Source organism: Microcaecilia unicolor, chromosome 6 (assembly GCF_901765095.1).
Source record: "Microcaecilia unicolor chromosome 6, aMicUni1.1, whole genome shotgun sequence".
Classification (NCBI taxonomy): Eukaryota; Metazoa; Chordata; class Amphibia; order Gymnophiona; family Siphonopidae; genus Microcaecilia; species Microcaecilia unicolor.
In genome coordinates this window covers 64,493,056-64,506,577 of record NC_044036.1, presented here as the reverse complement: position 1 = coordinate 64,506,577, position 13,522 = coordinate 64,493,056, and the positions used below count along the sequence as shown (strand labels likewise).

General features: G+C 41.5%; 1 protein-coding gene across 4 annotated transcripts in view; it reads left to right on the top strand.

The window, feature by feature from the left end:
* The window catches only part of ODF2L (outer dense fiber of sperm tails 2 like), a 179,350-nt gene that overhangs the window by 107,404 nt on the left and 58,424 nt on the right, over nt 1-13,522 (top strand). For all 4 annotated transcript variants that reach the window (XM_030207203.1, XM_030207204.1, XM_030207202.1 and 1 more), the window contains 2 exons: nt 8,999-9,109; nt 12,271-12,375. In XM_030207203.1, the coding sequence (XP_030063063.1) occupies nt 8,999-9,109; nt 12,271-12,375 (216 nt within the window). The remainder of the gene's footprint in view (nt 1-8,998; nt 9,110-12,270; nt 12,376-13,522) is intronic.

The window sequence follows — 13,522 nt, the reverse complement described above, 5'->3', positions numbered from 1 at the left end:
CAAAACAGGGAAGTGAGGCTATCCTAACAGAGAGGTTGCAATAAAGGCAAAAGTAAACCAGGTGCCTTTAAGGGACAAGCAGACAGAGATTAAAGATTACAAATTATCCCTGTCAGCTACTAAACAGATTGTATATACAAACAAAATACATTTTAATATGTCTGTATACAAATGCTAGAAGCCTAAAAGATAAGATAGGAGAAATGAGTATAAAGCAGTAATAGGCCCTTTTACTAAAATGGAGTAAAATTTGGGTTTAGTGGATTCTAGCACAGGACTTTCCCACATACTAAGCCCAGATTTAACGTGGCATTTTTTTCTTTTTTTTTTAAGGTCGTGCCTTAATGGTCCCATTAGCCTGAGGTTACCTGCAAAAAAGTTACACGGGAGCACTTACCTGCTTCTGTTTAGAAGGCACTAAGTGCTCCCACATTAACCCTGTATTATCCAGTTAACTCTCTAATCACAGCACGCTAGCTGGATTGTGCGGGAATGCCTCCTCTGGCCATGACATGTACACTCTCCTAAAAATATTTTCAAAAAATAGGTAGCACACAGGTTACTGTGCACAGGCAGGCAAAATACTGCAAAATGCTTTAACACATTTTGCAGTAGCCTATTGGCATGTGTTTAAAGGTTTAACACCCTTTAGTAAAAACCCCCCTAAATGAAGAGGAAGATCTAATCTCAGAAACCTGGTGGAAGGAGTATAACCAATTGTGACATTGTGACACCAGGATAAAAATTATGCTGCATTGATAGGGTGAATCAAATTGGAAGGGATAGGGAGGTTGCTGTATTTTAAAAAGAGCATTGAGTCAAACAGAATAAATATACTGCAGGAAACAGATTGCAATATGGAATCTTCATGAATAGAAATTCAATTTATTGGGAGTATGCTACCATCTATCTGGCCAGAATAAACAAACAAACAGACAAATGATAAAGCGTTAGAAGAAATTAAGGAAGCTATAAATGTAGCAGCACTATAATAGTGGGTCATTTCAAGTGGGATGAATGGCTGGCTAACCTGCATTAAGATAAATTTGCAATTTGTTTTTGGACAGTGTCTTGTTAATTTAGATTTTTTTGCTATTCAGTGTTGGCAGAATGTGTGGGACATTTAGCAACAGCTTGATCCTGTTTTGATATGAACTTTAGATAGAGGAGTTTTTTTTATGCCATATTAGGGGCTTTTTCTCCTCTTTTTTCTTATACATTGTTGGAGGGTCAACCAATGATTTGTTGATTCCAAAGATTGCCTTTTGAGCCTTGTTTGGCATTATTCAGTAAGGCATGGAATGCTGAGGGCTCCCTTTGAAAACAGTGGTGTAAATGTCAATGTCAGGAAATGATAGGGAGGTAAAGTTCCTATATAAAATAAATTCCTGCTTCATGAAGCAGGTGGTTCAAGAACTGACAAGGAGTAGTTATTTTAGATCTAGTCCCTAGTAGAATGCAGGACTTTTTGCAAGAGGTAATGGTGTTGAGGCCACCTGGCAATAGTGATGATAACTTGATCACATTTGAGTTAATAACTAGAATGAAGACACTAAGGAAATCATCTGCATTAGCATTTAACTTTCAAAAAAGGGCATCTATGATAAAATTAGGACAATGGTTTAAAAAAAAGCTTGTAGCAGCAGTTGCAAAGGTAAAGAGTTTAAATCAGGTGTTAAAAAAGTCAGCCTTGGAAGCCCAGACCAAATATATTCTACATATTAAAAAGGGTATGGAAGGGAGGCTAGGCCACAGCAGGCATAGTTAAAAGGTGAAGTGAAAGAGGCTATTCTAGTGAAAAGAACACCTTTCAAAAATGGAGAAACGATCCAAATGAAAAAAATAGGAAGCAACGTAAAAGCAGTGGAAAGTTTGATGCCAAGCTTTGATAAGGAAGGCAAAAGAGAATTTGAAAAGAAACTTGCAATATCGGCAAAAACTCATAATAAAAAACATTTTCAGATACATTAGAAGCAGAAAACCAGTAAGGGAGTCAGTTAGACCATTAGATTATCAAGGAGTAAAGGAGCACTTAAGGAAGACAAGACCATAAGAGAGAGAATAATTCAGGGGTGGGCAACCATAGTCGTCAAGGGCTACAACCCAGTCAGGTTTTCAATATTTCCACAATTAATATGCATACAGTGGAAGCAGTACATGTAAATCACCCATGCATATTCATTGTGGAACTCTTGAAAACTCAACTGAGTTGTAGCCCTTGAGGACTGTGGTCACCCACCCCTGTAATAAATGAGTACTTTGCTTTTGTATTTGTTGAGGAAGATGTAAGGGTGCTACCCATGCCAGAGATGGTATTTAAAGGTGACGATTTGGAGGAACTGAAACAAATCTCTGTCAGTCTGGAAGATATAATAGCCCAAATTGACAAACTAAAGAGCAGCAAATCCCCTGAACCAGATGCTGTACACCCCAGAGTACTGAAAGAACTCAACAGTGAAACTGCAGATCTACTAATAGAAATCTGTAACTAACATCATTAAAATTTTCTACGGTCCCTGAAGATTGAAGCGTGGCCAACATAACATCATTTTTTTAAAAGGGTTCCAGGGATGATCCAGAAATCTGCAGACTGGTAAGCCTGATGTCAGTGCTAGTCAAAATGGTAGAAATTATTATAAAGAACAAACTTGTTAAACATATTAGATGTGGTTTAATGGGACAGAGTCAATATGGATTTAGTCAAAAGTAGTCTTACCGCACCAATCTGCTGCATTTTTTGGAAGGAGTGAATAAATACATAGATAAAATGAGGCAGTTGATATAGAGGGGAATTCTGTAAATAGTGCTGAAAAATCAGCGCTGGAAAAAATCAGCACTAAGCACTATTCTATAAAGGGTGCTCTAGGTTGCTTGCCCTTTATAGAATAACATTTAGATCCAATTCCCACACCAGTATTTATGCCAGCTGAAACCTAGTGTAAAAACTGGTGCCCAACTCATGGTATTTTGTCATGGAAATGGTGGTATTCTGTAAAACCATGTGCAGAACGGCTCTCCGCTAGCCATGTCCTCTTTTGATTGGTATGCTAAGGGATTTTGGTGCCTGGTCATATAGAATAGCATTCAGGTTGATGTACACACAAATCCCAATTATTGCCAATTAACTGCAGCACTTGATTGTTTACATCAAGTAAATTTGGTCACCATATATAGAATTTAGGAAATATTGTGACTAGCTTTTCAGATATCTTTTGACATAGTCTCTTATGAGAGACTCCTGAGGAAATTAAAAAGCCAGGGGATAGAAAAATCCACAAACCATTTCTTGGGATAAACGGCATTAAACAGGGGGGGGGGGGGGCTATCAATGTGGGCTAATGTTAAGTCAAGTTAGTTTAGCACAGGGTCTCCTTACATAAAATAGGACCCTGTGGTAAAATAACCCATGTTAACTGTAGCCCATGTTAATAACTGCCCCCAGATAATCTTCATGTTAAAAACCAAGTTGTGTTTAGGATCTCCACAGCAAAGGAAAACTCCTGATCAATATTTCTCATTCCTTTTGGGCCTCTACCAGAAAATGGAGTGTCCCTTTAAGATCCATGGCTTTAAAAATTCATTCCAATAACAAGATATTGCTAGCAGTCTGCTTGCTGGTATTTCTGTGTCAACACTGGCTTCTTTTTCCAGCTTTACTCTGCAGGTTACACAGATGGTTCCGCTCTAAACTTTATTTCACCTTGTCAATATGCAAGAGATACTTTCTCAGAGGCAAGGCAAAGAAGTGAGTTTTCTTTCTGAAGGAATATCCTTCAAACAGAGCACATAAATTTGCTGTCATTCTTTAAAATAATTTTCCCTTGGGTAGCATCAATGGCATGGTAGTTTTTAGTAAGCCATACACTGGCAATTTCTTAAACTCACCTTTGTTGATCTTTTTTTTTTTCTTTCTTGCTGTCCAGCTTTCTATACAGAGATTTGTCGGGTCTTAGGCCTGTTTTATTGTGATCATCGAAGGGAGGCACTGGTTTTGGAAAGTGTTGTTTTGCTTAGTCCTTTGAGTTCTAATCTACTGCCTGAAGTGCAAGCATAGAGCTTACTGATACTGCAGAACGTGGAAAGGAATGCACCAACTGCCGTGGGGGGGAGTACAGACATTGGAGAGTTTTACAAGACTGGGGATGCCAGAGCAATGGGACCCATAAGCACTGAAGGAATCCCCACAGTTGGGAGTCCATATGGACTTCAGGTCTGTTCTTTATTTGCAGAAGTTACAAGTCAGGATCTTACTAAAGCCAAGCTTCTGAGACTGTCCCAGAAGGTTGAGAATTAGATAAAGAGCTTTCAGAAGTTAAATCTGTCCAGTTGACCCTGGCATCAGTGGAGGGGAAAATGGGGAGGAGCAGACAGTGAGCAAACATTGACCCGAAGTGAGCAATGCTCACATCTTGTATGAGTGATCATGCACGCCCTCACCTTAGAGGGAACACTGTACTCTAGGCCCAGTAATTGTTTGGGTCATATATCTTCCCCAGCACTACAAAATAAGAACAGTTACAACCTGGCCAGTGGAACATAGTCCTCCCTCGGATGCCAGAGTAGGAAAGCTGATGGAGGAACCGGCAGGAGCTGTGCAGTGCAACTTTCAGGACCTGGACGTCAGCTGGCACCTTGAAGGGTCCTCAGGGAAGATGCAGGACAGTGCCGTAGTTTTTACGAGCTGGGTAGATCTCTGAGGCACAGGCAGCTTGGATCTGGGAGTCCAGTTGTCATCAGTTCTCCAGATCAGTAGATCTTCAGATAATCTCTCTAGATAACCTATTATTTCCCAAGAGGCTTCTTATATACAGTTCTTGGGTGAGAAACTGAGCCCAAAGGTTATCACAACAGTCTTGTTTGTTTCAGATGTTATGATTTGAAGAACCACAATACTGTCCCTTTTACATCATTCTGGAGGGTCAGCTTGATCAAGAATCAATGTTCTAATAAACAACACGCAGTTGTTGTCACAACTGCCTGCTTATTGCATCAGCCAAGTTGGCAGGGGACTTCCCTGTAGACCTTAGAAAAATCTTGTCAGGTCATTATGACCTTACACCATGTCTGTAGTGCAATAGGCTGTCTGTAGTGCAATAGGCTCTTGCAAGGAAGTTTTAATTAGCCAGACCTGTATTATAATGCTATAGTATTGTATTACTATATGGTAGTGCTATATAGTGCTATGTAGGGGTTGTTATCCATACAGATGGGTGCCATAATGCCCTGCTGGAAGCGGGATGGGCCTACTTGGTGGATGCTATTTATGACATGTTACAGGTTATGGCCTGCAGTATGTCTTTGTCACAGCATGTTGGTCAACACTGGTTGTGGCATTGGGCAGCGGAAGCAGCATCAAAGTCACATCTAGTTAAATTGCCCTTTTTTGAGGCAGGTGGCTATTTGGAGAAGATCTCAGTAACTTGGTGAAAGAACTGGGGGGAAAACTAAGCCACAGTGGTTATCGGAGGATTAGCTAAAAACCTCTGGTCATCCGTCTTCAGGGGGCTCTCGATTTCGAGACAACAGCCTGATCATCTACAGTATGGTCAGAAGTCCCGCTTTCAGTCACACCAGTCTACCTTTCATGTGGACAGGAAGTCCTCCTCTCAGTCAGCTAGAGTGCCCAATTACTCCTGAGCTTCACAATAATCTGAGTCTGGTTCACTCTTCTCAGGTGGGAGGATGTCTTTAGGAGTTTCAGGAGGTGTGGGCCAAAATCATGTCAGACCGGTGGGTTCTGGATATTCTTATAGAAAGTCTAAACCACTGCCTCCAAGTGTCTCACTTTCACAAGGAAACAATAAGAGCAATCCATAGCCTCGGTTCAAGTGGGAGAATTTCTTACCGCCCTCAATCTCAAGGAGGCATACTTTCATATACACATATGGGTTCCGCATCAAAAGTTTCTATGTTTTGCAGTGCTGGGCCATCATTTCCAGTTCAGGGCTTTGCCCTTCGATCTCGCCACAGCTCCAAGAATGTTTTCCAGGGTTATGGTGGTGGTAGCAGCCTTCATTCAGCGCCAGGGAATTAGAATCCACCCATATTTTGATTACTGGCTCATTCGTTTGTCATCCTGTTTGAACAGCATGGCAGCAACAGACAAAGTTGTCCGTCTTCTGCAGTCTTTGGGTTGGGTGATTAATTTTGAGAAGAGCAGACTAACTCCATCGCAGATGCTGGAGTACTTGGGTGTTCTAGTCAACATAACAAGGGAGAGGATCTTCCTCGTGAAACACGAAGCTGGTTCAATGAATTTGTCTTCTCTTCAGTCAAGGCAGGCCCAGGTTCTGGGCCTGTGTTCCAGTTCAGTAGTCAGTGATGGCGGCGATGGAAGTGGTGCCATTGGCACTGGCTCATATATGGCCATTATAGGAGCCTCTTCTCATCCGCTAGTTTCCGGTGTCACAGAAGTATGACCTTCATCTTGCTGGGATGCTGGTTGACAGACGGAGTATGCAGTGGAGGTTGTTTATTTTTATTTTTGTTACATTTGTACCCCGCGCTTTCCCACTCATGGCAGGCTCAATGCGATTTACATATTGTATACAGGTACTTATTTGTACCTGGGGCAATGGAGGGTTAAGTGACTTGCCCAGAGGCACAAGGAGCTGCCCGTGCCTGAAGTGGGAATCGAACTCAGTTCCTCAGTTCCCCAGGACCAAAGTCCACCACCCTAACCACTAGGTTGTCATCCAGGAATTTAACCATCAGAGCTTCCTTTCTGATAACACAATGGGAGTTGGTGACGATGGGCGCCACCAAGTTGGGTTGGGATGCTCGTTACAAGTTCCATATGTCACAGGGCACCTGGATGGGGAACAGGAGTCTCAATGGTTGATAAATCACTTAGTTTGGAATGCCTTATGCAACTTCGTTCCCTTTCTGGCAGGTGGCCCTGGTCCAAGTTTTCTTCGAAAATGCAACAGCGGTGGCTTATATCAACAAGCAAGGTGGGACCTGCAGTTGCCCAATGGCAGTGGAGGCGGCCTCCCTCATGAGTTGGGCAGAGAAAAATCTTCACTGCTTGTTAGCAGCTCACATTACTAGGTCCTTGAATATGGAGGTGAACTTTCTCAGCAGGCACTCCTTGGACCCGGGAGAATGAGAAATATCCAACCAGAGTTTTCAGCTGATAGTGGACCATGGGATTTTCCACTTCTGGATTTGATGGTGACGAAAAGCAATGCCAAAGTGCCCAAATTCATCAGCCGTTGGAAAGAACTGGGCTCGATGGGGATCAATGCCCTCCTGCAGCCCTGGCCTGAGACACATCTTCTGTATGTCTTCCCTCCTTGGTCCACGGTAGGCCACATGTTGACAGGTAGTTCCTTAGTGGAGTCTCAATCTGTTTCTTCAGGTCTTAGCAGGAGCTGTCTTTGAGCTGCTGAAGTATGTCATACTGAAGGATCTCATCCTGAATCTGTTTTTCTGATGGCTATTTGTTTCACTAATCACATCTGAGAGTTGTAGGCTTTTGTTGCAGGGACCCCTACCTGTTGTTCTCTGGTGAGTTGGTTTCTGTGCATCCTGTTCCCACTTTTTTTTTTTTTTTTGCTGTAGGTGGTTTCCCCTTACCATTTGAACCAGATGATTTGTCTCCCTTCCTTTTCAATGGGGAAGTGTTTGCGAAAAGAACAGAATTCTCAGGCTGTTTAAATGTTTATATAGATACCTCTTTAGATTCTTTGATGTGACCAGTGCCTTCCAGAAGTTGGATGGGCTGGCTAGGTGAATCAATGAGGTGGTTACTTCAGCTTACATTCTGAAAGACCAGCTAGCTCCAGAAAGCCTTAGGGCGCATTCCACTAGAGTGCAGGCTGTTTCATGGCTAGACCCATAGGCAGTGTTATCAGAACACATTTGCAAGACAGCTATGTGGTCATTTCTGTATTCCTTTGTCAGGCATTACAGGTTAGATGTCCCAGTAAGAGTTGACCTGGCCTTCTTTGGGCAGCTGTGATCAACTCCCACCTGGTTGTGTGAAGCTTAGATACTCTCCATATATCTGGACTGGTGCAGCAGGAGGATAAGGAATGAGAAACCTGGTTCATACCTTATAATTTCTTTCCGAGTCCTGCTAAACTAGTTCAGATATTTTCCACCTGTGACGGTGCCTTCCTTGTATTAAAGTCACTTTTTATTGGATGCATGGAGCCCTTGTAAGGGAGATAGGTGGGATGGAAAGTGTTAGATTGTTACTTCACTGGAGTTCGTTTTTCTTAACAGCTTGCTGGCAGAGATGAAATTACCCATACATTTGGACTGATGTAGTCAGCCGTGCCTCATTCTACTTCATCCAAGCAGTAGAAGAAATTTCATTCCTTATAAAAAATAAGAGTTTAAATTTTTTATTTACAGAGCACAAAGAGAAAAGATTTAACAGTCTCAAAAGTCATCACACTTTAAGATTTGAAGCTACTGCTGATGGAGAAAAGGCACAAGTGTCTGTGAGTGAGAGTTGCAGAGCTGCAGCTTGCAGTTCCATATGCACCTTCACCGAACATTACAAAAGTAAATGTATGCCATGTTTGGCAGATAAGTTCTTCTTGCTATGATTAACCCAACTATAACCCTTAATATACTGTTTTTATAAGTTCTTTGGTACCAACTATGTGCAAATAAAATGTAATGGGAATTTTTCTCGCAGTCAGTTTCCATTCCTTCCAATTACTGATCATGCAATCTGTTATACACATAGATGTGTTCAAATAAACACATGGATATTTTAATGTATTGATTAATTTTATTTGAGTCTTTTTAAAACCACGCTGCTAAAAGAAGTCCTGATTACCCTGAAGTCACTGAGTAGCTGAGCTCCAATCAACAGAGAAAAAGTCTTGAACCCTGAGGGGGGAGGAGCCTAGGTCTCAGGATATCATGACCTGTGTATAATGTTTGATACAGATTATAAGAGTTAATGGGATAGAAATAACGGTTAAAACAAAATTTATATTAGAAATAGATTTGTTAATCAGTTAATTGTGTTTTATTACAGGCTTCAATTGATGCTTTAGAAAAGAAGAGTGTTTCTGTAGAAGATGAACTGTTAGACCTCAAAGACAAAACAAAGATGCAGAAAAGCTTTATTGAGCAATATGAAGCTCAGGTAACTGTGAAATTTTCAGCAGCGAAGAAATTGTGAATAAATAAAGAATCTGATATTGAGTGGAGGAGTGGCCTAGTGGTTAGGGTGGTGGACTTTGGTCCTGGGGAACTGAGGAACTGAGTTCAATTCCCACTTCAGGCACAGGCAGCTCCTTGCGACGCTGGGCTAGGCACTTAACCCTCCATTGCCCCAGGTACAAATAAGTACCTGTATACAATACGTAAGCCACATTGAGCCTACCATGAGTGGGAAAGCGCAGGGTACAAATGTAACATAAATAAATAAAATGACTTAACATTTAGCATCAACCACTACAAGGGCAATTCTATAAGTGAGTGCTTCCTTTTAGGTGCCCTAATGCTGCCCAGTGACAGCCTATTCTATAGTGACATCTTGGCGCCCAGATACAGTTATAGAATACTGTCATAACCTGGCATTGGCGCACCTACACATATGTGACCACAGTTATACCAAAGTGACAAAAAGGATAAGCATGCGCCCGATTGCTACTTGTTTTCTTTTTTTGTTCTTGGGTTTCTGTTTGGCTGTATTATATGAAAGTTGCAAAATGAAAAATAAAACGTGAGTTAAAAAAAGTCAGGTGTGGTACCTAAGGTTTGTAGAATCACCAATGTAATAGCAATTTTTAAAATGGGCTGGAGTAGGGTTACCATATGGCTCCAGAAAAAGGAGGGCGGATTGAGCCAGCCGGGTTTTACTTCCATTGCTTTCCATTGAAAGCAATGGAAGTAAAACCCGGCTGGCGCAATTACTTCCATTGAAAGCAATGGAAGTAAAACCCGGCTGGCTCAATCCGTCCTCCTTTTTCTGGAGCCATATGGTAACCTTAGGCTGGAGGGGGTCAGGAATCTTTAGACTGTCAAACTTAATGTCAATGTCGGGTAAAATGGTATTGGCTATTCTGAAAACAAACTTACTGAACATATTGATAAATATGGTTGACGGGGTATAACCAATATGGATTTGACAGATGGAAATCTTTCCTTACCAATCTGTTAGATTTTTTTTAAAGACATTAATAAACATGTAGATAAAGATTAGGCAGTTGATATAGTTTTATGTGGATTTTTAGAATGCTTTTGATAAATTCCCTCATGAGACACTCTCGAGGAAGTTTAAAAAAATGGGCTAAGAATGAATGTCCTATTGTGGACCAGTAACTGGTTAAAACACTGTTCTTCAATGCAAGGCCCAGGGCCCAGTGGTGGCCCCTGGAGTCCCCTGTTTTATTTTGTGGGATTTTTGTTTTGTGTTTTGCTACTCTTTGCCTTTCTCTACCCAAGCTCACAACAAAAAGGGAGAAAATGGATGGGGAGAAAACCCATATTAAAGGACAAGATATTTCTCAATAGAAGAATGCATTTGGAAGCATCAGCCACCTTGAGAATAACCCAATGAAAAATTTGAAGGTGGGCTAGAAGGAATGGATGCCATTTACACATTCTGGTCAGCAGTGTCACGGTCTCACATGGGAAGATATTCAGCGGCCCTCCTTCAGCTCATTTGGATCCAAAGTGGCCCCAACTTAAACATCAGATTTCTGACTCAGCCAAGGTCTGTAATGGCCTGAGCTCTATGACTGGGCCCTCCACCATTCCAGTGGGGGGTCTCTGGCTGTACCATAATTATACACCTCTGAGTTAAAAACAGAGAACAGAGCTAAATGTCAGTTTTCTCAATGGGAAAAGGTGAATGGTGAATTCCCAGGGCATCTGCACTGGGACCAGTGCTTTTTAACTTATTTATAATGATCTGGAAAGAAAACAGGTGAAGTGATTAAAATTGTTCCAAGTTCTTAGATCATGAGTGGATTATGAGGAATTGGAGGAGAATTTTACAAGCCTGGGCAGCCGGCTGTCTGTGGCAGAGAAATTTAGGGATCTTTTTACCAAGTTGCATTAAAAAGTGGCCAGCGCTGGTGTCAGTGGGTGGGTTTTACATGCCCTGCGGCCACTTTTAGCACGACTGTAAAATGGCCACCTTGCCATATTTTTTTGTAATGGTCACACGCTAATTTCTCCATTAGCATGTGGCCATTACTGCAGGAGCCCTTACCTCCACCTATTTAGGAGGCAGTAACGGCTCCCATGCTAATCAGATGGTAATGTGCCTGCACTACCCAAGTAGCACAGGCATGCCTACTCTTCACCATAGGCACACTTTCTGCTCTAGAAAATAAAAAATATTTTCCAGTGCGGGATTAGCGCACAAAGCGGAAAACTACTGCAGGACACCTCTTCCTTTACTGCATTTTGATTTTTTTTTTTATGCAGAAAGATGTGAAAAATGTACAGTGGTGTGAAAAATTCTGTAAGACACTGTAGATCTGTGAACAAATAGATCCACTAAAAGGATCGCATATAAAGCAGTGGTGTAGCTACAGGTGGGCTGGTTTCAGGCCCAGCCAAAATTGTGCCACTCTTGCTGTGGCTGGTGGGAATACCCAAACCCCACCAGCTAAAGATTTCCTCCTTCTCAGGCAGCCAATGCTCTTCCAAACAGCAGCTTGCACCATACACCGGCTCCTCTGCACAAGGTCAGTTTTCACCCATTCGGAAGCACTGAGCATGTACGGACTACTGGCAATAGCATCAGCTCAAGTCAAGTGCTTCCAGCTGCTATTTGGAAGAGCACTGGCTGCCCGAGGAGGAGTAAATCTTCAGTTGGTACAGTTTGGGGATCCCCACCAGCTCAGGTATTTAATATTTTGTGTTTGAGGGTAGGGGGAGAGGCAGAATGCGGAGAGCAGAGTGGAAGGGGGCGAGGAGGGGCTGAATTCCATGCCCATCCATTTTGGGCTCAGGCCCACCCAAAATTGACTGTCTGGCTACACCCCTGATATAAAGTGACATTTCTGTGCTGCTCAAGTTAAGGAAATATGAATTGTAAAACAGAGGTCTTTTACTAAAGATTAGCAAAAGTTATCTGCTGCAGAGCCCACAGGAATAAAGGATCCTGTGGCAGATAACTTGCAATAACCTTTAGTAAAATACCCCCTTTATGAGGTCATGAATATTGGTTTTTTATTGGTTGCATTGAGAATCTTGTAGGAAGACTTGGAGTTTCTGTGGAAACGCTGCTGCCTTGAAGTGCACAAATTCTGCTAGATTTCAAATTGACTTAGTACCTTTTATCTGCAGGTTTATAAAATTCAGGCAGAAGTAATGGAACTAAGAAACAGACTGGAAAAGGTCTTAAATGAAAATAAATTAATAACTGAAAAGAAAGATTTGGAAATTGAAAAGGTAATTGTATACATTTTTTTAAATCATAAAAGCATTATATGGTTCTAAAGTAGTTCTGAATTATTTAATAAACTTTTCTTGATTGCTGTATTCTTTCTGTACTATACTGGAATAATTCTGAAACCTTGCGGGCGGCTTATAGGTAGCCTGTAAGCTAAACTTTCAAAGGGAAAGAAAAAAAAAGTGTGTTGCATGATCTGTAGAGCGTATTTCATATTAGCTCACTGCTACAAAATATAAGGGCTTGATTCACTCTGATACAAGACAATACATAATTTTCTCTGTGTTGTGAACATTTATTTCTATCTTGAATAAAAAAATATTCAGTCCTGTGTTTAAAAAATATCACAGCTCAAATTCCCTATCTGTCTCAAAAAAAATCACATACTGCACATGTTGAGTTTATGATGGTCTTATAGAGCAGGGTTGAGTACACTGGTACTCAAGGACTACCCAGCCACGTTTCCCAGTTAATCCTAATCACTATGGGCTTCTTTTACAAAGCTGCACTAGCGATTCCAGCACGGCAAATGAGAGGAAACTTCCTCTCATTTGCCGTACTGAGAACTGGTAGCACGGATTTGTAAAAGAGGCCCTATGTATATCTCCAACACATGTAAATCTATTTCATGTATGTCCATTTTGGTTATCTGGAAAACTTGGAGCTTCTTTTACAAAGCTGCGCTAGCAATTCCTGCACGGTAAATGAGAGGAAGCCCATTCAGTTCCTTTGGGCTTCCTTTTGTTTGCTGTGCGGGAATCACTAGTTTGGCTTTGTAAAAGAAGCCCTTGGCCAGTTGGTAAAAACAGTTAGCAGGGTTTAAAAAAGGTTTGGATAGCTTCCTAAAAGAAAAGTCCATAAGCCATTATTAAAATGGACTTGGGAGAATCCACTGCTTATTTCTAGGATAAGCAGCATAGAATGCATTGTACTGTTTTGGGATCTTGCCAGGTACTTGTGACCTGGATTGGCCACTGTTGGAAACAAGATACTGGGCTTGATGGGCCTTCGGTCTGTCCCAGTATGGCAACACTTATGTACATATGTGTGCATTAACTGCAAGGTGCAGTCCACACCCATTACCCGCCAGTTCCATCCTATGCATTCAACTCACTCTGCATGTCAAGCCACTGTGATAAATATTAC